Source organism: Tenrec ecaudatus, chromosome 1 (genome assembly GCF_050624435.1).
Source record: "Tenrec ecaudatus isolate mTenEca1 chromosome 1, mTenEca1.hap1, whole genome shotgun sequence".
In the NCBI taxonomy this organism is placed as follows: domain Eukaryota; kingdom Metazoa; phylum Chordata; class Mammalia; order Afrosoricida; family Tenrecidae; genus Tenrec; species Tenrec ecaudatus.
This window is the reverse complement of record NC_134530.1, coordinates 153,313,231-153,338,770: the sequence shown is the minus strand read 5'-3', so window position 1 is coordinate 153,338,770 and position 25,540 is coordinate 153,313,231. Positions and strand designations below refer to the sequence as shown.

Genomic DNA, 25,540 nt, shown 5'->3' with positions numbered 1-25,540 from the left:
AGAATTGAGTTTGAGTTGACTAGTGTATGGAAAATTGGATTCTTTATCAATCGCTAGTGGGGATGAGAAATGGTTCCACCTTTGTAGAAAAAATTAAATCATTACTCAAAAGGCTAACCACAGAATTAGACATGACCCAGCAATTCCATCCGTGAATTAGAAGAAGGCACTTAAAACAGATAAATGCACACAAATGTTCACAGTAGAGTTACTTACAATAGTCAAAAGGCAGAAGTAACTAACCCAAGTGTGGCACAAACCAAGTGTGGCACAAACAATGGAATACTGTGATTGAACTATGGTACGATATTATGATATATTATTAGTTAACTCTCGTTAAAAAGGATTAAGATACTTAACTAAAATACTGTACGTAGCATCATGTGGATGATCTTCAGAAACAATGCTAAGTGAAAGAAGTTGACACAAAGAGTCACACACTGTATGATTCTACAAGGGGGTACCCACCCCCCCAAAATTGAAAAAGCATCACTGAGCAGAACTTTATTACACATTTTTCCAGCTAGGTGAACATCCAGCAACTCGCTCTCAGTTAGTGCACCCAGGGGCTTCCCCTGGGAACGTTCTCTCTGGTCACAGTGAATTTTTTCATAAAAGCAGTTTCACTCAGACCTCATTTTTTGTAATGGCCGATTTAAGTGAACAGCTTGTGCCTGTGAAATTTTGCTTCCCACTTGGGAAAAATGCCGCAGAAACTTGTGATGTTGAACACAGCTTTCAAAGACAGTGCTATGGGGGAAAAAAATCAAGTGTATGAGTGGTTTTCTCATTTCAAAAACTGGTGAAATCTTGTTGACAAACCTCATTCTGGACATTTGTCAACTTCCCGAACAAATGAAAATGTAGACAAAATCCGTGCACTTGTGCTGGAAGACTGACAATTGACCACTGAGAGATGGGGAAGTTAACGGGACCATTCTGGAGCTTGGTTCAGCTAATTTTAATGAAAGATTTGGGAATGAGAAAGATCGTTGTGAAAATTGTGCCTGGGGTTCTGACTGACCAGGAAAAAGAGTATCGACTGGAAGCATGCCATGCTTTTAAAGAACAGCTCCGAAATGACCCAGACCTTTTCCCCCAGGTAATTAGTGGTGACCAAACATGGTGCTATTCTTAAGACCCCGAAAGCAAACATCAATCAGCCAGTGGAAGATGCCATCACCACCTTACCCAAAAAAAGCGCAGAAAGTGAAATCAAAGATCAAGACGATGCTCATTTGTTTTTTGAATGTGAGGGACATAATACATTTGGAGTTCATTCCACACCAGGGCAGACTGTTAATCAAGCTTTCTATTTAGAGGTTCTGAAAAGATTACTTAACATTGTGCAATAAAACAGGCCTGATTTGTGGTAGACAGGGGACTGGTTTTGACACCATGGCATCTGCTCACACAGCCATCACAGTGCACTAGTTTTTAGCAAAACACAGCATGCCTCTCTTGCCCCACGCACCTGACCTCACTCCTTGCAACTTCTTTTTGTCCCTGCAAATAAAGAGGGACATGAAAGGACAGCAATTTGATGACATAGAAGAGGTAAAGAAAAAAAAAAATCGAGGGAGGTGCTGCCAGCCATCCAAACAGATGAGTTTGAAAAATGTTCCCAAAAATGGAAACACCGATTTGACTAATGTACTAAGTGTATAGAGTACTTAAAGGTGATAAGGTTGTTTTGTCATACAACTTTCCTCTAGTTCTTAAATGATTTCCACTCCCTACCCCCTCCACTATTATGACCCCATTTCTGCCTTACAAATCCAGTAAGACCAGAGGATGTACACTGGTACAGAGAGGAACTGGAAACACAGGGAATCCAGGACAGATGATCGCTTCAGGACCAGTGGTGAGAGTGGTGATACCAGGAGGGTAGAAGGAAAGAAGGGGAGAAAGGGGGAACCGATTACAAGGATCTGCATATAACCTCCTCCATCGGGGACAGACAACAGAAAAGTGGGTGAAGGGAGACGTCAGACACTGTAAGACATGACAAAATAATAATAATTTATAACTTATTAAAGGCTCATGAGAGAGGGGGCGGGGAGGAAGAGGAAACAATGAGGAGCTGATACCAAAGGCTCAAGTAGAAAGCAAATGTTTTTAGAATGAAGATGGCAACACATGTACAAATGTGCTTGACACAATGGATGGATGGATGGATGGATGGATGGATGGATGGATGGATGGATGGATGGATGGATGGATGGATTGTTATAAGAGTTATAGGTGCCCCCAATAAAATGATTTTTTTAAAAAGGTTTTATAGAAAAAAATTAAAGACATTGCTTTAAAAAATCTATTATTTGGGGTATCCCCTCATATTTATATGCACTATCCATAAAAGGTAAATCCAAACAAACAGAAAACAGACTGGCTAGGAGAAGATAGTAATAAGTGTTTACAGGTTTATTTTGAGGGTGCCGAAAATGTTCTAGAACTAGATAGTAGAGGTAGTTGAACTGTGAATGTACTTAATAAACGTCACTGAAATGAACACTTTCAGAAGTTAATCTTCTGCAATATGACTTTCACTTCAATTAAAATATTTATGAAAGAGCTTAGAGTCAAGAAGGATGAACACACAATTTTGAAGCACAAGATTAAATAATTTATCCTATCCAATATCAAGACGTAGCTAAAACAAAAAACACATTGCTGCCAAGTCCATTTTGATTTATATGACAAAGTAACATCATAGGAGTTTCCATGGCTTTATGGAAGAAGGCCGCCAACTCTTTCTCCCACCACCAATCCTTTGGTTAGCAACTGTGCACTTAACTACTGTTCCACCAGAGCTCTAACAAGCCAAAGCTAAAGTTAGCAAAGCAGCGTACTAATCCATATTATAAAAAACGGCTTCATATGTTTATGGGATAATTCCATTATCTTCTAATACCATTTTCACACAAAATGTTTGAAACTTCCTCATACAGAAAGCTCAAGAGAATTGAACAGATCATGTAAAAACAAATCTATGAATATATAGAAAATTTTTATGTGAAAAATATGAAATTACAAATCTGCATTACACTCTTCTATAATACAAGAACAATTGACACCCACATGGAAAAAAACAAACTCAATCCCTGCCTCATTATAAGAAATATCAATTCCAAGTAGATTAAATCCCTAGATAAGAAAAACAAAAGTTAAATATTATCAGAGTTGAAAATATAGGAAACCATGATCACAGGGAAGGAAAGTATTTTCCAACAACAAATAAAGGCCCCAAAATAATACTATATAAGGTATACTGACAATTTAAATTATGTTAACATGTGAAAGTTCTATAAAATTAAAGACAACATATAATATAATATATTCATTATAACAAGATATGTGAAAAAATATGAGTATGTAACTAAGAATACATATAACCAATTACCATATAACCAATTACCATACACAACCCAAAAGGAAAAGTGACAACAAATGAGAAGAAGCAGCACAAAGACATGCATATGGCCAATACCTGAATGTATTTTTTTAATAACATTGGTAGCTAGGGATATAAATTAAAGCTAACATAAACTAAAACTGGCAAAGATTTTCTGTAGTCTAAGAAAACCATGATTTAACCAAGATACAGTGGGAGTATAAACTGGCACAACCATTACAGGAACTAATTTGCCAACAAAATCTAATGTCATTGACACATCTAAAATCCTATGTATTTCTAGGTTTTCACCTTCACGAAAAACCCAAGTGCTCAGAGACATAGAAAAGAATATTTCTGCAAAGAGTTTGCAAACGAAGACCAACTTAAAAATCTATCAACAATATATAAGTAATTTCATATTAATGATACAATAGAATACTTATAGACAAACATTCCCGTTACAAATGTCCAACTTAGGTCGTCTTCGTGGGAGGAGAGAGATCCTTGCGTGACCTGGGGCAGTCTCCGCCAGGCCGCATGGTCAAAGGAATCCTATGGGTGCCGCGTAAAACCTGAACCTTCTTTTAACTCTCATTAAATTCACTTGGATCACGAAAAAAAAACAAATGTCCAAGTTATAGATATCTACTTCAAACCAAACTGACTCATAGTGACCCTATAGGACGGGGTAGCACTGCCCTAGTGAGCTTCCATGACTGTAACTGCTTTCAAGAATAGAAAGCCTCCTCTGTCTGCCAGCATTGATAGTTTCCACTTCAGACCTTGTGGATCACAGCCCAACGCAGAAACATGGCCCAGACTCATCAGGAAAATGAAGATGGTTTGGGGAGAGTAAAAAAAGGCTATAGCTAAAACTATATGTAACTATATATAGCTCACTGTATTTCATTATGAATCAGAACCAACTTGACGGCACTTAACAACAAAAATGTAAATGTAAACAAATCATTTATATCAATAAATACATGTATTGTAAAGTTATAAAATATGTGTACTAAGAATGACAATGTCAAACTCAAGAGAGTGGTTTACCTCAAGAAGGGTAATGTCAGCTAAAGCAAAGATGTTTGAGCCTTGACAAAGCAAAATAGTGGGCACACTGACTTCCTTATAGCCTTTAGGAGTCTCAGAATGACACAATGAGTAAGAGCTCGACTACTGGTTGAAAAGTTTGGTAGTTCAAACCCATGCAACCCAAAAAACTCACTACCATCAAGCCAATTCCAATTCATAGTGGTCTTATGAGGACGGAGTAGAACTAATCCTTAGGTTTTCCAAGATTGTAGATTTTTACAGATGCAGGTTATCTTCTTTCTCACCTATTATCAAATTAGCTACATTCTGTCATAGAACAACTACAGGGGATTGTTAAAGGAATAATATTGAAAAGTGCATTCTGGGAAATTAGGATCAACACAGTGAATGATAGTTGCCAATTATATCACAAATTTGGAAATTCTCTAAATCATAAAAAAAACTGAAGATACGACCATAGAATAGAGGAAAATAAACTGACAGATCTTTTTTTTCCAACAAAAGAGATGGAAGGGTATTCAATTGATATTCAGGTATGTGTCACTATGCATCTACAAGATGCTCTGTGAAAGAGGACATAACGCAATTTGGATATTGTGCGAACAACATATTATTTACGGACAGGCCCCAGTCTGTAGTTAAATTCCTGTTACATTATATTAAAATTTTTATGGAAGTCTGCTGGATACAGAAGACCGGCCTGGCCGGTATGGGGCTGGGCAGGGTGGGGACTTTGAGCATGTCCAGGTCCACATGGAAAGATGGCTGTGGGGTTTGGGTGTGTAAGTGCCAGAAGCAGGCCTAATGGTAGCTACCTGGCTGCCACCACCCTTCTGGTGCAGCGGCTTCCAGACTATACTGCTATGCAGAGCCAAGAGCACACAAGCCCCAGGGCTAGCCATTGACACCAGCAGCAGAATCCCAAGGCCCAAGGTAGGTGCAGCCCTGTGCCAGGACAGATAAACTGCACATCACTGGGCTAATGGATGAAAGCAAGAGGAGGGGAAGGCGAAGGCACTGGTGGGAGTTGCAGTGTGCCCTATAGTTTTCTTTAAAATTTTATAAATGTTTATAAATTTCTCTAAAATTTCAATTGCAATTAAAAGCAAAGGTGAATCAAGCAAAACACAAAAATCATAGCATGGGAAACTTAAATCCTCACCAAAGGACACTGCAATCTGAACTAATCACAATAGCCACATGTGGTTAGTGGTTACCATACCGTTGAGTATAGGTGATTGCCCTATTTTTCTCATACAATACAGGTATAGAAAACTAGTGCACCAGGGGATTGTGCAGTTTGTAAAAACCATCTATTGTTCATGCTACGTGCAGAAAAATGTGGTCTGTCAAGTAAGTATAATATCACACAGCAATGGAGCCCAGATGCAACTGTACGGCCCTCTGACTCCAAAGCCTTGTTCTTGCCATTTTTATGACACTCAGAAATAAACATATGCCAGATCCTCAAATTTTCAATAAACTTAACAAAATTGTACCTGGAGGATGAAACCTTTTGGTAGTTAAAAAAAAGTATTAAACACACACATCTTAATTGTTGCTGTTGCTAACTAGGTGCCTTCAAGTTGGTCCCAACACATAGAAACACCATCCAGTCTTGTGCCATCCTCACATTGTTTCAACTCAGTATTGCAGCTACGGTTAATCAATCAAACTCAATGAAACTTCTTTTTTGCTGTCCCTCTACTTTACCAAGCCTAATGTCCTCTAAGGAGTGTTCTCTTCTGATTCCATGTCCAATGAATGTGAGACGAGGTCCTTGCCTCTAAGAACACTGGCTGAAATGCTACCAACATAAATGTGTGTGTTCTTTTGGCAGTCTGCAGTACTTCCAATATTCTTTACCAACGCCATAGTTTAAATGCACAGATTCTTCTTCAGGCTTCCTTATTCAATGTCCAACTTTCACATGCATATGAGGCAAATGAAAATACCACGGTTTGGGTCAGGCTCACTTTAGTTCTCAAAGTAGCATCCTTGTTTTCCAACACTCTAAAGAGGGCTGCGCAGATTTATCTACTGGAATGCATTGTTTGCTTCTTCCATGAACACTGATTGCAGAGCCAAGCAAGATGAAACTCTTAACAACTTGAATCTTTTCTCCATTTATCACATTATATTACCCATTGTTCCAGCTGTTATGGTTTTGGTCTTCTTTACATTGAGTTATACTCCTATTGAAGGCTGCAATCTTTTAGCTTCATCAGCAAATACTTCAAGCCCTCCTCACTTTCAGCAAACCAGGATGTGTTATCTGCAGATAAGAGACTGTTAAGCCTTCCTCTAATCCTGCTGCAGGCCTCTTCTCCATGTAGTTCAACTTCCTGAATAATTAGCTTGGCTCATAGACTGAATAAGTATGATGAGAGGAGACAACCCTGACACATACCTTTCCTGATTTTAAACCATAAAGTATTCCTTTGTTCTTTTCACACAACTGACTCTTATCCATGTAAAGGTTTATCTGACCACAATATAATGTTCTGGCATTCCCATTCTTCTCAAGGCTATCCATAGTTTGTTATGGTCTATGCAGTCCAATGCCTTGGTATAGTCAATAAAACACAAATAAACATCTTTTTAGAATTCTTGCTGTTTGTCAGCCAAGATCCACCTGACATCAGCAATGATATCCTATGTTCTACATACTCTTCTGAATGCAGCCTGAACCTCTGGCAGCTCCTTGTCGATGTATTGCTACAATCATTGTTGGATAATCTTCAGCAAAATTTTACTTGCATGAGATATCAATTATAAGGTTCTATAATTTGTACAATCTGTTGGGTTTTCTTTGGGAATCGGTGCAAATATTAATTTCATCTAGGCAGTTGAACAAGTAGTTGTCTTCCCAATTTATTGGTATATATGAATGAGTGTTCAGTGTTTCATTAGCTTGTTGAAACATTTCAATAGGTATTCCATCAATTCCTGGAGTCTAATGCTTTAAGTGCAGCCTGAACTTCTTCCTGTAGTACCATTAGTTCTTATTCATATGCTACCTCCTGAAATTGTGGAATGTGAACTAGTTCATTTTGGTACAGTGACTCTCTGTATTCTTCCTATATTATTTGGATACCTGGTGGGCCATTCAATATTGTTCTCATAGAATCTTTCTTTATTGCCTTTAAAGGCTTGAATTCTTTTCTTCTTTTAGTTTAAGGTATAGTGAGCATGCTCTTCCTTTTTAGTTTTCTAACTCCAGGACATTACACATTTCATTATAGTATTTTACTCTGTTTTCTTTAGCTGCATTTTAAAATTTCCTTTCAACATGTTTACTTCACTTTTTACATTCACTTTAGCTTTTTTATGGTTAAGAGAAAGTTTCATAATCTCTTCTGACATCCGCTTTGGTCATTTATTTCTTCCCTGTCATTTTAAGACCTTTTGCTTTCTTCATGAATGATGTTCTTGATGTCATCCCACAGCACATCCTTAGTGTTTAATGCATCAAATCTGCTCTTGGGATGTTCTAGAAATTCACATGGTATATACTAAAGGTCATATTTTGGCTCTCCTGGGCCTGTTTTTCTTCAACTTCAACCTGAACTAACATATGAGCAATTGATGAGTCTATTCCACAGTTAGTCCCTGGCCTGATATTACCTGCTGATATTGAGCTTCTCCATTTTATCTCTTCATGCAGATGTAATTAATTTGATTTCTGTGTATTCTATCAGAATTCCTAGTGTAGAGTCATCTTTTGTGTTGATAAAAGGTATTTTTAGTTGTTGATCTTGCAAAATTCTATCACACTATCTCTAGGTTCATTTCTATTCCCAAAACCCTATTTCCCAACTACTGTTCCTTCTTCTTTGTTTCCAACTTTTGCGTTCCAATCACACGTAATTATCAACGCATTTTGATCACATTTGATGGATTTCAGACTGAAGACTGGTAGAATTCTTTAATTTCTGCAGAACTAACTTTAGTGGCTAGTGTATAAACGGAATAATAGTTGTACTGATTGTATTTCCTTGAAGGCAGATAAACATTATCCTATCAAAGACAGCATTGTACTTCAAGCTAGATCTTGAAATGCCCTTTTTTGACAATACACTCCATTTCTCTACATTGTGTCATTACTAGCATAGTAAACCCTAAGATTTTCTGATTCAAAGTGGCTAATACCAGTCTATATAAACTCAGTCATGCCTAAAATATCAACCTTTATGATTTCAATTTTTAAATATTTTCAATTTTCCTAAAATTTTACTTCATGCAATTCAGGTTCCAACTGATGTTTGCAGCTGTTTCTTCTCAGTTTGATGCTCCATCAGCAAATGAAGGCCCTAAAAGCTGTCCTCTCTCAGGTGTTTCTCCATCCATGCCATTATGGTCAGCTCTACTTTGAGAAGGCAATTTTTCCTCAGTCACATTTTGAGGGCCTTCCTACCTGAGGGGCACATCGTCTGGCACTGTCTATGAAAATGTTCTGCTTCTATTCATTAGGTTTTTTTCAGTAACTGACAGTGATTCCGTGATAGCCATAGGGCTTTCATAGGTTAACTCCTATGAAGTAAAATCCTAGTGCTTCTTTATAGTTTGTTCTTAGTCTGGAAGCTCTGCTGAAACCTGATCCTTTGGGTAACCCTGCTGGTAACCAAGAAATATGAGAAACATAGCTTTCAGCATAACAGCAACACACAAGACACCACAGTACAACAAAATGACAGACAAATAGTGGCACATCTCAATGATAGGTTACTGCATAAAACAAATGTCAGTTTTTGAAAATGATAAAAACACTATTAAGTAAAATCTTAAGTATAAAAGTCCATTATGGGGAGACGATGTGAAGGAGGTCCGTGTAGATAAAGAACAGTTGGAAACTGACTGTAGTAGCAATTGCACAATTCTACTTGATGCGCTTGAAATATGTAATGATATATGTATTAATTCCCAACTAATAACAAAATGAAGTACACTTGTATACATAAAGAGCCCTGATGGCACTGTGGGTTAAATGTTGGGATGGAAATCACAAGATCAGCAGTTCAAAACCACCAGCCATTGCAAGGGAGAAGATGAGGCTATCTGATTCACAAAGTCCTGTACCAGGACTCAAAGGAAACCTACTTAAGATACTGAGTCAAAATTACTTCGATGACAATGGCTTGGTTTGGTTTTAATTATGTAAACATAAAGAATCCTGGTGGTATTGTGGATTCGTTGTTGATCTGCTAAGCACAAAACTGGCAATTCTAAACTACACCCATGCTTTGGGAAAAGATAAGGCTATCGCCTGTAAAGATGTACATTTTTAAAAACTCTATGTAAGGGTGGCTGTGAGTCAGATTGAGGGTATCAAGGATTTCAAAGCTCACGGAAGCAGAAGTTAAGAAATCAAATGACAAATTGTATTGGGCAAACCTGCTATACAAGACCTCTTTTTAAAGTGTTGGAGAACAATGATGTTAGAGAAGATGTGCCTGAAGCAAGCACCAGTATTTTCAATCACCTCATATGCATGTGAAAGTTGGACAACAAACAAAAGACTACAGAAGAATTTAAGCATTTGAACTATGATGCTGGCAAAAAAATTCTGAAGGTGCCATAGAACAGCAGAAGAACACACAAATCTGTGTCTTTGAGGAAGTACAACCAGAATACTCCTTAGAAGAGAGATGGGCCGACTTGGTCTCACAAACTGTGGACACGTTATCAAAAGACAGGAGAGATCAGTCCCTGAATAAAGATACCATATTTGAGAGTCAGCAAAAAAAAAGGAAGACCTTCATTAGTTTAGCACAGTGCTTACAACAATGGTCTCAAGCATATTACCAATTCTGAACCTGGTAGACACCAGAAGTATTTTGTTTTATTGCACACAAGGTCTACGAGCCAGAACTGACCAGATGGCACTTGACAATAACAAATATGTACACATAGCAGCCCCGAAGGCCCCTTGGCTAAGTGCTCCGCTGCTACCTATGACAATTATATAATCTCCTGTCCACTTGAGTCTAGCCTCTCAATTAGGTCACAGCCAATCAGGCTTCTGTTTGGACATGGCCTTCTCCTGAGGATGCTGGGAACTCCTGTCTTCTGCCCTGGAGACAGGACACACATTCTGCTTCCTCTTCCTGCTAACAAGCCACATGGAGCTATGCTGATGGAGCTGGAGGAGCTACGTTGAGACCCATGCCAGAGCTAAGATGCTTCCACCACCACTGGATCCACAAGACTTTCCATCCACTGACCTGTAATCTTCCTGCATTCAGCATCATTACATGGGTTGCATGAGTCTGAAGAGGAATTTATAGGCTGGTATCAGACATGTGGGCTAATATCGGATTTAAGGATTTGATCTGGAATGGGTTGGGATGTTTTCTCAATATACAATTTCTCTTTTGTATAAAGTTCTTTCTTATGCACAATTAAGTAAGTATCTATTAATTTGTTTCTCTAGTCTACTCCAACTAACATATACCCAAAAGATTGGAGGTTCAAACCCACACAGATGTTCCTGGAAAGGAAGACTTAGCAATCTGCTTCTATAAAGATTGCAGGCAGGAAAACCCTATGCAGGAAGGTGGAGGGAAGGTGAAGGAGAAAGGGGGAACAGATTATACAAAGATCTACATATAACCTCCTCCCTAGGGGACGGACAGCGGAGAAGTGAGTGAAGGGAGACATTGGATGGTATAAGACATGACAAAATAATAATAATTTATAAATGATCAAGGGTTCATGGGGGTGGGGGGAACAGGAAGGGAGGGGAACAAATGAGGAGCTGATACCAAGGGCTCAAGTAGAAAGCAAATGTCTTGAGAATGATGATGGCAACATATGTACAAATGTGCTTGACACAATGGATGGATGTATGGACTGTGATAAGAGTTATACAAGCCGCCAATAAAATGATTTTAAAATTTTTTTAAAAAGAAAACCCTATGGGACAATTGTATTCTGTCACATAGAGATTCTATGGGGTAGATATACAAGTATCTAATAACCAAGATATATGTAAAACTTGAAGAACTTAACAGAAAGACGATCATAAAAAGGACAAAGGACTAGAACAGAAATTTCATCAATGAGGACATTCACATGAAAAGATGTTCAATGTCATCCACCACAAAGATGCAAATCAAAATCACAATGAGACAATATTCCACTGCTCCGAAGAGCGTGAAGGTTAGCAACAATAATAGCAATGTTAGCAAAAATGCGAGAAAATTGGAGCCTTTAGACATTACAAATAAAAATGGAATTGGTACAGCCACTACAGAAAAGTATGGTGACTCTTCAAAGAAATAAAAAGAGAACTATCATCATACACTGCCAACAAGTGAATGCTAACTCATAGCATTCCTCCATGGGTGAAAGATGAGGCTTTCTGCTCCTATACTTATTGCTTTGGAAACTCACAGGGTCAATTCTAATCTGTCCTGTAGGGTCACTAGGAGAAGTATCATACCAAACCAAACAAGCTCACTGGTATTTTATATATCAAGGACTTACACAGCTAGATCTGATTATGATGCTGCTAAACACCAGAAGACCCAGCCACTCCAGTCCCACATACACAAAACAACTTAGAAGCAGAGATTCAGAGCCTAGTATACCAATGTTGGTCAGAGTACTATTCACAGTAGTCAAAAGGTGAAAGCAAGTGTCCATCAACAGATGGGTCAATAAAATGAGGAACAAATACACAATAAAACACTACCCAGTCGGTAAAGAAATAAAGTCTTAAAATAAGCTACAGTAAAAATGGAACTTGAAATCATTACACTGAATTTAATAATTCACTCACAAAATGATAGATACTGTATGACCTCACTTATAAAAAGGTAAGGAAGATAAATGAAAAGACATCACAGTTTATTAATGGTTACCAGGAGCAGGAGGGAGGATTAGCGATGAGGGAAAAATCACTATGATTAAGGGGGGAGGGGCGCGGCGGCGCAAAGCTCATTACTGTAATTACTGTCAGTAAGTTGTGTTGTTGTTAGGTCAAGTCTGTTCCACTCACAGCAAACGTGTGCACTCCAGAAGAAAACCATGCTCAGCCTGTGTCATCTTCATAATCGTCGCGGTATTGGAGCCCATTGCTGTAGTCACTATGTCAATCCATCTCCTTGACAATTTTCCTTATTTTCACTGCCCACATACTTTACCAAGGGTGGTTAAATTGGACAAAGGGGAAAAGTTGAACCAGCAAAAGTCGTATAACAGATACATTTACTTACACACACACACACACACACACACACACACACACACACACTGAATAGCTGTTGATATTGCTTGTAGTATTTGGTCTTGGGGGTTAGAGATTCATGATCATGGTTTGGGTTAATCTGAGTGCATTAAAGAAAAAAATCCACAGAAACTCATGTATAAGAGAAAGTTTTATGTAAAGGGTAAGTGCACTTCAAGAAAACATCCCAACCCAGTGATGCCCAAGTCCACAAGTCCAACATTAGCCAGCTGTCTGACACCAATCCACAAAGTCCTTCTGCATCTTACAAAACACGTACAATGATGCCAACTGCAGAAGGAAAGCCAAATCAGTGAGTGTGTAAGCATCTCAGAGCTGGCAGGGATCTCCACACGGCTGCTCCAGCACCCAGGGCTACATCGGGGTAGGTCCATGTGGCTTCTTCTCAGGGATGTCTTGCAGGAAGTGAGCCTTGCCAGCTGAAGCAGGAAACTGGGTGAAGGCAGCTGAACCCTGATCCGACCATCACAAGGCAAGAGACCCGAGAACTAGACGAGGCTCACTGAGTCATTTATCCTTCTGCCCTTCAATTAACCCCACATGTGTTTATCAGCCAGGTTGGCACAATAAACTAACTACCTCATGGTTTTATGGAATACCTCAGTTAATTGGCTTCATCACACATTGCGCTTCTGTTCTGCCTCCTAGTTTACTGCATAACACCTACGACCTTAAAAGTTTGCAAGCGGCTATCAAGGCACTACAGCTCAATGTACTGCCACTGAGTTGACGCTGACTCACAGAGACCCACCCTATAGGGCATGGCAGAACTGCATCTGCAAGTTTCTAAATCTGTTACTGTTTACGGGAATAGAAAGTCCATCTTTCACCCCAAGGCATATAATGGTCTATATGTACCTGGAGCAGGGTTGGGAAAGCCCCATGAAATCATCAATATCAGCTAACATCACACTACATGCCTCACCAAAGAGAAGCAGTTACTACCATCACAAAATGGGTGAGTTAATTAAATGTTTGACCAAATACAGTTGGCTAATTTTAAGTTCATCATTTTGTAGGGCCCACGAATGCTTTATTAAAATGGCCCTTCACAGAGTAAAGGTTCCCCATCCCTGACAGAGAGTCACCGAGGAAGGGGATGCAGGAACAGGAGCATATGAAAAATTAACCCTCTTTTACCATGAGAGGAACCCTGGTGGCGTAGTGGTTACTAGTTGGGCTGCAATCAGCAAGGTCGGCAGTGCGAAAGAAAGACTGGGCTTTCTATTCCCATAAAAGCTACAGTCTCAGAAACTCACAGGGTGGGTCTACCTCTTCTTACAGTGTTGCTATGAGTTGACTCAATGGCAGTGAATTTAGTTTTCATTTGGTTTTTACCATGAGATCAACAGAAGTGGATACCATTAATGATTAAAGATTTGAGAAAAGAATTCTTGTTAAAAGAGGAAGAATACAGCACTGAGTTTAAAATCCTCATGGACGTTTTGTAGCCAAGGATGTTGGCTATATCCCTGAAACCATTGCCCTGAGATAGATAATCTTTAACCCTTAAACCAAAAATGTCCTCTGAAGTCTTCTTAAAACCAACATTAACTAGTATTTAAATTTTTTTTAAAAAAGGCTTCTTAGGGCATTATGCTCTCTTCAGAACGATCTCTATGAAAACAAAAGGAGCCCTGACAGCATAGGTGATGACCACAGTTAGCAGTTCAAAACCACCAGCTACTCCTCAGAGAAAGATGAAGTTCTCTACTCCTGTAAAAGACTGAGTCTTGAAACCCCACAGCGGCAGTTCCACACTGTCCCTGAGTCAGAACTGACTTGATGGCAGTGAGATATCGGTTCAAAAGGAACGCTGGTAGAGCTGTGGGTTAGGTGTTTGCTGTTGGCTGAAAAGCCAGCACTTAAAACCACCAGACAAAGATCATGTTGTCCACTGCCTTAAAGAATTACAGTCTCGGAAACCCTCTACAGGGTCCCTGTGATTCGGAACTGGCTCCATGGCAGTGAGTTTGGTTTAAGTTTATATAGAATCAAACGGACAATAGCAACTTCAAAGATTAGATAAGAAGCTTACAGGGAGTGAGTTGTGTTAAGGGAAAGGAGGGTGAGAACAGTTGCTCAACTAGAAAAATGTAATCAATGCACTGACTAATACATGTAGAAACATTTATTTGAATAGGTGTAGCATTTACTATAGATATTCGTAATAACAACAAAAAAGAGTTTAAAATTAAACACATAAACCAAAGAGCCCCTGTGGATTATTTATGAGCCACTTAACAGATAAGACACAGTAATTTCCTCATGAAAATATCTACTAAAATCATTAATTTCTGTGAAATGTAATAGTTTATTTTCTTGAACCCATCATTCTTCTCCACACATTTCCATCACCATGATTAATACAATGACATAAGCCAGTACCCTCCAGTAGTACCTAGACTCTACCCTCCTTCTGTTAATCTCTAACCCAGGCCTCGGACTACAACCACGGTGATGGTTTTTAATTTGACATGATCGTGTAATTCCCTGTTTTTATCAAAACCCTTCAATGACTTCCATAGTTCTTAAAGGCCAAAATATCTAACGTAGTCTATAAACACTCCTGGATCCTGCCTAGGGGCTACAAATTCAACAAGTGAAATACTGGTTCATTAGATTTACTTATCTGGCACCTTAATTGAGTGCTGCAGTGTGGTGAGTACATGCCCCTCCAAAAGCAAAAGCCCAGGTCCAGGTGAATGTTGCCACCGGATTTGGGTGATGTTTTATTGAATTTCTAAAGAAAAATCAGAAATTCAGTGATTTCTACATAGCCTATCTGATTAATGAGTGCTAGCAACTAGTAGAAATGTTTGAAACAACATGGAGGCAAAATTACATAAAAGCAGGTCAAATCTTATCACCTATCCAGTATCTTCATCAATGCCCTACACTGCTTGCTGCTCTCTACACTAGCCACACTGAACATTTCTCCAAATGATGCTAAGCTTTCTTTTACCTTAGGGCACTCACATATGTTGTACGCTGTTTGGCCAACTGCCCCACAATCTATACTTTACTTTATAATCTACTCTTTTTAAATTTCTTCCTCCGTGAAGCCATCTCTGATTTTCACTATCCTAGCAGCTAGGGGCTCTGCTCTGTCATTGTGTATTTTCCAAATTAAAATACGTACAGTATTCAGAGCAAAATTACAAATATTGTTGATAATAGCATATACTGAGCATCTACTAAATGCTAGGAATTGTGTTGATTGCTTTATACCTCTTGTTTCATTCATTACAACCACATGCCATTATCATACATAAGAAAAAAACTAAACATTTTAAAACTTACTTGCTCAAGAACACACAACTCATTTATGACAAAACAGGGCATGAATCCAAGTCTCATTCTACAATTTATGCACTAACTTCTATACTAAACTAACTGATTAATAAAGAAGAGCCAATTCAACAAGTATCATAAGTACTACGAATGAGAGCCTATGATGACCATGATTTCTTTTTCACTATCAGTTAAAGTATGGTCCCTAACCTCTCCATCCCATACCTTTCCCATAAACACAAAATTAAACTGACAGTGTGTTTTTTCCAAATTAAGGAAAATGGTTTGGGAATCTCAAGAATTGGTGTTTTTAAAAAATTTTAAAGAATAGACATTAATCTTGAATGGTATTATTGAAGTCTATAAAAAAGTCTTTCTGAATTACATTTTAATAATGTTTACTAGTTTATGTCCTGGTTTTAAGCCCGCATCTGAATGATCTCTAATATTAAATGTATTTCATTACTAAAAGTAGAAGAATTCTTATCACCACAGATTATGTTTTTAGATATGGTATGCAGCAATATAAAACATACTAAGCAGATACAAAAAGATACTATATAACCATAGAAATAATATAGAAAACTATAAATCAAATGTATTTTTGAATGGTTGCTTTCCATAACCAAACAGCTAGAGCCACTCCTATCAAACCAATTCTCACAGTGACCCTCTAAGGCAGAATAGAATTACCCCTGTGGGTTTCTAAGACTGTAATAGTTTATGGGAGTCGAATTCATCTTTCCCCACAAAGAGCAGCTGACGGTTTCAAACTGTTGACCTTGTGGTTATCAGCCCAAAACATAACCCACTATACCCCCAAGGTTTCTTAGTTTCCAATAAATTCTCAAGTACATCACTTACTATCCAAACTCTTAACTGCTTACTACCAAAATGTTAAGACTTGATTCACTCACTCGACAACCAATCTAGAAAGCAATACTGCAGACACATATATATTCAGAGGCTATCTGACTTTAAGTAGAGTTTGAGCAGTGCATAGAATATAAATGTGTGAATGATGTGTATAAATAATGTGAATAACGACACATATCTGTCTCCACTCAAATTTCATAGTATCGATCAGCTTGAGGATTTTTCTAACCTAAAAAATAGTCATCTTTTTTTTTAGTATATGACAGGTCACTACAGTGATAAGTAATATTAATGTAGGGTTGCTGTCAAAGAAGTCTGAAGCCTGTCTTGACATATTTGTTTTTTTCCTCCCAATATTCATTACCGTTCATATAAGTACCATAGGAAATGTGGCTTCCAAGGAAAGCAGTACTTTCAGAATTCGTTTTTCATAATATTTCCGAGATCTCATCTGTTTTTCTCCAAGTCTCTCTCTCTCTTTCTGTCTGTCTCACACACACACAAACATATGCAAAGCATACAAAGTTCAAAATGATCGTAAAAATTCCTAACTCAGTTACCAAAAATGGCATGAAAAAATTTAATAAGTAACTATTCTATAAGGTTAGCCAAAAGTCAAAGAACCTTCCAGCGAGTAATGAATTACCTAGGTTAAAACAATAACATTTTCCCAAGTGTTTAACTTAGTATAATACTTGAACATGAGCTTTTCCAAAAATTGAAAATTCACCATGTTAACAAACTAATTTACAAAAATACTGAGTTAAATATTCTTAATAAAAAAAACAAAAGCTAAGAGCTATCTTTCAATGCACGCATCAATACTGTCTTAGTATAATTTTTTTTAAGTTAGAGCAAATGTCAGTTAAAAACAGAATCCAAGTATATGATATCGCCCACCCTCACCCTACCCCACCACCACCACCACATATACAAGATTTATTTTAGGAAATAGGAAAGACAAGAGAAGGATTTAGCAAATGAAAAATAAAAATGAAAGCAGCCCCCCAAAACCTGCAGGTTTAAAAAAGCCAACTACAGTCCCAAACTCTTTTGAGTAAGAATGTACAGATGATTAGGACTGTAAGTCGAGGTCCCATTTTACCCTAATCTGGGGCTACTGGCTCCTAAGAGCCTACTTCGGATCTGAGGATCAAAAAGGCTGTAAACGCCTCACTGGCCACATTTAAAGAAGGCCGGTTGGAACAGGTACTTGATACAGTCCACCTCTCATTGGGGATGGGGGTGGGAGAGAAGGTGGGACCAACGTTAAACTGGAAACAACAGAAAATCAGACATAAACTTGGCCTACAAGACTCACAAAATAAAAAAGACTCACAAAGTGGCATGACTGAAGATTGAAGGGTGGCATGGACCCAATTAATTCTATACAAAGCACAAACACATAGCCTTACAATAACAATTCTCCCATGTGAGAAATGACAGGTATGATCTATGCAAGAATAAGCTAGGGCTCACTGTTGAGCTTCAGTGGGACTGGGGTAGGGAGAACAGACCCACGGAGGCTGTCAAGATTCAATGTATGGAGGGAAGTCAACACCATATTTTGGAAATAATTTTTTTTTCAAAATCAAAGCACTGCTTCTTAAATCACAATTTCTTTGGCTCAAGTTCTCACACATCTCTTCCCAACTGCCCAGAGAAGCCACCACCTCTCTGGGGCAGTACTGCTGCTTCCACACTAACAGGAGCTGAACTTTAAGAGGCAGCTCTAGGAGGGCTTTTAGCTTGGGGTTCTGAAATCAAACGACATACCACTCACATCTGGGGGTGGGGAGTCAACATCGGACCGCAAACCAAAAGAAAGAGAATGAGGCCATAGGTCACTAACCAGAACTCGGGACAGCAACCAACCTGTGTCTGTGTTCATCGGGTCCATGGATCAGGAAGACGCCGGAGTTCTTCGCCCCTTTGCCGGCCTCCACGTGAGGAATGAGCACATCTTCCAGACCCAGATCAAACCGTTTGTGTTTAGAAGAGTCTGGAAGGAAGAAGAATGCCCCAAAACACAGGGTGATGAAGGCACTAAGAATCAGGAGCAGGATGAACTTCTCGGAGAGTCTCAAGGTAGCCCGGTGGTGGGAGAAGGAGGGGGGCCCCAGGTTCAGAGGGGGGATCCTCCGGCCAGACAGGGGCAGCAGGGCGGGGGTGGTCATCGTCCTCGCTCTGGGAGAGAAGCCTTTACAAAGTTTTCATCTTAGATCGAATGGACAATGCATGGAATACAGGCTTCAAGATCTTGACCCCCAAAAAAATTAATTGGGGGGGCTGGGAGAGAAACAATGTTTCTCGTCTTAAGGGATTGTTGTGCTTTTTTTTTTTTGAGGGTGTCTCTCTCACGCTTCTGCAATGACACTGACAAACTTGTGCGCCCCCCCGCGCCCCCGCAGACGATCACTCGCGTCGGTCCGGCGGTGTGTGCGTCGCCGCCCAGCTTGCAGCGCCTCCTCGGCGGGCTCGCAGTCTCCTCTTCATTCCTCGGGGTCGAGCAGGCAAGCGGCGCCGCAGACACGCTGCCAGGTGGGCTCTGCCATTCCCGGTGCCCGCCGAGATGCTCAAATGCGGTCTTCTCCCGCCCCCGAAACGGGGGGGGGGGGGGCTTACGTGATCGTGGGTCGCGGAGTTGCAGGCGATTCACTCAGCCGCCCCTGGCGCCTCGATTCCAGAATTCCTGAACCCTGGGGCCCGGCGTGGGCATAACAAGAATGAGGCTCGCCTCCGAAGTCTGCGGATACGAAGCAAGGTCGGCCGGCTCGCCGAGCAGCCCAGGCAGCGGCCAGGGACCAAGGAGCCGGAAGGAGGTCGGGCGGACGCCGGGCACCTCCCGCCGCTGCCTCGCAGGCTCGCGGCGGCGCGCGGAGCTCGGGTGCCGGCGGGAGCTGGGCGGCGGACGCGAAGGGCAAGCGGGTCCGAGATCGCCGGAGCCCTGCCGGCCGCCGCCGCCCGGTTGCCGCACGGGTCTGTCAGAGAGCGGAACTTCCTCCTCCGCCACGGAGAAGCGCGGCGGGCGGGCGGGCGGGCGGGCGGGGGAGGGGAGGGGAGGAGCGGCGGCCGCCCCCTCCCGGCTCCTCCTCCTCTCCGTCGCCGGGGAAGTTAACCCCGGCGCCCGCTCCCCGCCAGAGGCCGCCACTGACCCCGCCGCGCCCGGCCGCAGTGACCGACTGGCCGCGCCTCCGCGGCCGAGGAAGCAGCCCGGCCGGGCCGAGCCGAGCCGAGCGCGGCCCCTCAGTCGGAGAGCCCCGGCAGGCGCCCGCTCATTCCGCGCCCAGCGCCGGGCAGGCGGCGGCCTGAGGCGCGCGGGGCCAACCGCGCCCCGGGCAAGTAGCAGTCGGCTCCGCGTCCTCCCCGGGGCCTCCGCTCGCTCGGAACCCCTCGCTCTGGCGGCGGCGGCGGCTACGGGAGAGGCAGCGCGTCCACGCGGCGCGGGACTGCGGCCCGGGCCTCGTCCCTTGCCTCCCCGGGCCCCGTGAACGCAGAGCGGCGGTTGGGCCGATGGGCCGACACCGGTTGGGCGCACGCACGGCCGAGAGGGACCCAGAGTTGGGGGGGGCGGGGGCGGGAGGATGGGGCGCGGGCCGGCGAGCCGGCCCCGACTCGCGAGTGGGCGTCCCCGGGCGGCGGAGTGTGAGGTGCGCGCGCACGCTCCCGGCCTCGCCGCCGCCCCTCCCCCGCCCGCCGCCCGCGCTCCGGCCTCGCGCCGCCGCGGGCTCCCCGGAAGCGTCCCGCCGCTCCCCGCCGGGCGTGCGAAGAGAGTGGGGCGCGAACTCGGCGCCGCGGCTAACTTCCACCCCGGCCTCCTAGCTTGGGCCTCGCCAGTCCCTGGACTGAGCTGGCCTCCGGGAGAGGAGAGCGAGCGGGCTGGGATTGTGAAGGTAGCACTGGAATTAGGGGTTCTCAGGACCAAAGTTAACGTTTCCTCTTCTTGCTCGGTGAAAGTCTTGTCATCAAGTACAGACTGTTGGCCCAGAGAGTTCAACGACATGGATGTTGCACCTCTGCTTCAACTTGGGCCGCCCCGTCCCCATGTGCACGTTGTGGAACGCCCAGGGCTCCCACTACATCTGTTGAGCACCAAACAGGTGCCAGGCTCTGTGCTAACATGAAAATGGCTACTTTGCCCTTTCGATTAGGTTGCTTTCTGAGCAATCTCTGGAACTCCTGCATGACAGGAGGCCCCTTGTGGATTAGTTTCTAGAAACCATTCTGTCACTGTCACGGTCTTCATTGTAGTTCTCTGTCCCCCAATCCCCCCACGTCACAAAAGCAATGATAAGGAGTGAGTCGAACACACTGAAACCCACAATACAACCGTATTGTGCTGAAGCTGCGTCCAAGAACGTTATTTGCAATGCATACCATATTCTTTGACATTATAGTTCGTGACTATGTTGTAATATTAGCATAAATTGTTAGACCCTCTACCCGTCCTCACTGATGATTGAATTGAAAGGACTGGAGAGGCCCTTAGTAACAGAAAAACAATCAGCCTTCGATTAAGCCTTGGAACAGTGCATGAGCACATGCGAGTCGCCCCTGTATCCAGAAGCTTGGCTTCGCTAATCTCTGCAGTATGATGCAAGTCTTATCACTAACCTTGCTTCCCCAAATAACCACACAAAAATGTTCAAAGTAACTTACCCAGCAAAGTTGGCAATTAAGAGCAGCCAATCCAAAGTCAGATTTATTTTGAACACTTGTGAAGACACAAAAAACAGTTGTAAGAAACTCCTTGCCCTCCAATGTGTTTTCATAAAATATGCCAATTTTTATTAATTCTCTAATTCTGAGCCTTTCTGTAAGTCAAAGGAAAAACTTCCATGTCCTACTTTTGAGGTCATTATTTTCCATGGAAGGAATGGAAGAAATAAATATTGACTCTGAATGAGATGTCAAGTTATATAAATCTTGAAAGCAAATATTACCCAGGTGGATACCTGTGATGGTTCAGATTAGTTGTCAACTTGACTCTGCCATAGTCACCAGTGGTTTGGCAGATGTTATGTGATTATTCTCCATAGTCTGATACAATGGGAGCAGCCAATCAATTGAAAGGAACATTTCCTAGAAGAAATGCCTACATCCAAGATAAATGTTTGGCAAAACTTACTCCTAAAATGGATGAATCCACCCCCTGGGGGCAGCACTAAAATTATCCTGGGGCCTGTAGAAGCAGATACCTACGCTAAACCCTGAATTATGGGCTATAGTACAAAAGTTTTTAATGCCTTGGAGGGGATCGCATGATTAACTGTTTTTTTCCTGAAAAGGGGGTGGTAGGCCAAATAAGTTGGAGAACCTATACTGTAGATCCTACATCCTACCTGTCATCCTCTGTCCTCTGGTTCTTAGGAACCAGCATCTTGCCACCTGACCTGCAGATTTAGAGATTTGTTAGGTTTCACAGCCCCTTGAGTCAGCAGCCTGTCATCTGACTTGCCCATGTTGGGTTTATCAGGCCCTGGAAACAAGTCACGAGAAGTCTCCAACATGACACCTGACCTCCCCGGATTTGGGATTTGACAGTCTCCAGAACTGGATGTACCATTTTCTTGAAAGAAATCTATAGGTATTTATATATACACTTCACTGGTAAATCACAGCATAGGGTTTGGAAGCAAAGCTCTGCCATCCTCAGCATGTAATTACTCTGTGGTAGTGATCTAAATTTATATCAGGTTAATGTATGAAAGTATAGGGGTGGTATCCAACCTGTCAATCGGGTTAAAACCTGATGCTGTCTCCTTGAGAGTATGACCGTATAGGAGAGCCCTGGGAACCTCCACCTCTTTATGCCTCTGTTCCTGCTTAAGAGCTACCGGGCCACCTTGATTGCTGCTGGAGCCCTGGAATCTTTCCCACTAACTTTGGATCCTTGGATCCTTTTGGACCTTGACTCTTCCTGCATTCTATATCATTGCATGTGGCTGCCTGAGGGACTTATGGACTAGTATCAGACTTACAGACTTGAGTTGGAGTGGGTTGGGACAATTTCTTGATATATAATTGCTTCTTGGTATAAAGTTTTTTGCTTACACCTATATGAATATCTCTGGATTTGATTCTCTACTAAACCTAGCCTAACACACTCTCTCCTCTTGAAAAAAAGTTTTGTTACTAGACCTTAATAAAAACTCATTTTTTAGCCATAGGTCCCCAAACTGCCATGTGTCCCAAGCCTTCTATCATGAAGTGAGTGTCATCTGATCTTCAGAGTCATAAAGTTGACATGTACAGCAACACACCACCGTTAAGTAGAAGTGATATATAAAAGATTGGACTTGAGAAATACCTGGTATCCCAAATAAATTACATGTAGAAGGGGCTCAAATTCCCATGCTCCCTAGTCTGATCACATTAAACTTTCCTCTCCCTTTCTATATGTGGCCCCATGGAGACTTCCTTACAATCTATTGAATGAGGAAGCTAAAACTTGTGCCTGGTTTACAGATGGTTCTGCATGATTATCGAAGCACAATTCAGAAGTGATGGCAGCAGTACTTCTCCATTCTGGGGCCTCCCAGAAAGGCTGGTAGAGAAAGATCCTCTCAGTGGGCAGAGCTTCAAACAGTGTGCCAAGTTATTCACTTTGTTCAGAGGATAAATAGCCAAATGTGTGAATACATGCTAATTTATGGACTGTGGACAATTGTTTGGATGGTCAGGAATTTAGAAGGAATGTGATTACAAATTGTTGACAAATAGATATGGGAAAGAGGGGTGTGGACACACCCCTCTGGATGGATCAAAGAAGTGAAGATATTTGTTTGTTATGTAAGTGCTCACCGATGGATAGCCTTTGCAGAGAAGGATTTTAACCATCAAGTAGATAGGATGTTGTGTTCTGTGAATGCCAATCAGACTTTTTCCTTAGCCACTCTAGTAATTTCCCAGTAAGTTTCTGAACAAAGTGGTCAGGGTGACAGAGAGAGGTTTTACAAAGGCACAGCAACATGGCATTCCACTCATCAAGGCTGACTTAGCTACAGCCATTGCTGACTGCCCCATCTGTCAGCAAGAGACACTGAGTGGCAATATCGTAGCCAATGAGGTTTACCCGAGGCGCGATTATTGCTAATTGAAAACTTAAAAAAAAAAAAAAAAGAGAGACACTGACTTGAGTCTTTCTATGACACTATCCCTAGGGTTGATCAACCAGCAATTTGGTGTCAGATTGACTACATTGGGTCAATTCCATCATGGAAATTGCAGTGTTTTGTTCTTGCTGAAACTGATAAATATATGTATTTGCCTTCCTTGTATACAAAGCTGCTATCAAAACTATCAGTAGTCTCACAAAACACCCTACCCACAGTCATGACATCTCACGTAGCATTGCCTCAGAGCAAGGAACACATAGCAACTGGAGTACAGTAATGGACCCATGCTCCTTCACTAGTTTTGCTATCAATGTAGCTGGCTTAATAGATCGATGAGATGACCTTGAAAGACACAGTTATGGTGCCAACTAAGTAGCAACACCTTCCAGGGTTAGGGCACTGTCCTCCAGGAAGCTGTATCCAGTATTGTACATATGGTTCTGTTTGGCCAGTAGCCAGGATTCGTGGGTCTGGGAATTGAGGTGTTAGCACTCATTCTTGCCCCTAGTGACCTACTCACAAAGGTTTGTTTCGGGTTCCCTCAACTCTTTTCTGTGGGTCTAAAGAGAGATATGCTTTCAACCGAAGACAATACTGATTCCATTGAGCTAGATACTAAGAATTCTACTTTTGACTCCTCATGCCGCTGGGTCAGTAAGTAAAGAAAAGAGTTATGGTATGGTACAATTGATCCTGATAACAAAAGGGAAAATGGATTATAAGAAGCTAATGAATATTCTGGAATACAGGAAATCCCTTAGGACATCCCTTAGTAGTACTCATAGTAGATAAAGTCAATGGAAAATTTTAGCAACCCAATTCTCAGATGACTATCAATGACATAGACCCTACAGCAGTGGTTCTCATCCTTCCTAATACCATGACCCTTTAATACAGTTCCTCATGTTGTGGTGACCCCCCCCCAAAACCATAAAAATTATTTTCGTTGCTACTTCATAACTGTAATTTTGCTACTATTTTGAATGGGGGTGACCCCAGTGAAAGGGTCATTTGACCCCCAAGGGGGTCACAACCCACAGGTTGAGAACCGCTGCCCTACAAGAATGAATGTTTGGGTCATCCAGGCAAAGAACTAAATATGATCAGGTGCTTGCTGAAGGCAAAGGGGATATGAACTATATGGTGGACCAAGATAGTTCTAAATACCAGTTATGACCATATAACCAGTTGAGGACTTCCCTTGTTAGGTGAATTTTACGTTTTATTGTACATTGTAAATGTATGTGAAACAAAATCCAAACCATTGTCATCGAGACAATCCCAACTCATAGTGGCCCTATAGGCAGGGTAGAACTGCCCCTGTGAGTTTCTGAGACTATAACTCTTTATGGGAGTAGAAAGCTCCATCTTTCTGTCAAAGAGTGGCTGGTGGTTTCGAACTGCTGACCTTGCTTAACAGCCCAACCTATAACCACTATGCTACCAGAGCTCCGTGTATGTGTGTGATACGAGATATATTTAGATATACGTATCGATGAGGCAGCTTCAAAAAATCAATGGAAAAATAGAATTAAAATATAATGGATT

At 41.6% G+C, this 25,540-nt stretch overlaps 1 protein-coding gene and 1 non-coding gene across 3 annotated transcripts in view; one reads left to right on the top strand and one right to left on the bottom strand.

Annotated features, from left to right (window-relative positions):
• The window catches only part of MAN1A2 (mannosidase alpha class 1A member 2), a 170,558-nt gene extending 151,507 nt beyond the window's left edge, over positions 1-19,051 (bottom strand). The window contains exon 1 of one of the 2 annotated variants that reach the window (XM_075559997.1): positions 18,750-19,051. In XM_075559997.1, coding sequence (XP_075416112.1) covers positions 18,750-19,051 — 302 coding nt within the window. The remainder of the gene's footprint in view (positions 1-18,749) is intronic. The other variant, XM_075560000.1, reaches the window with a different exon arrangement.
• Positions 19,052-23,912: 4,861 nt separating this feature from the next.
• LOC142438118 (U4 spliceosomal RNA) lies at positions 23,913-24,049 on the top strand. Its single transcript, XR_012782554.1, has one exon. It is a non-coding gene; the product is annotated as a U4 spliceosomal RNA (small nuclear RNA).
• Positions 24,050-25,540: the final 1,491 nt, after the last annotated feature.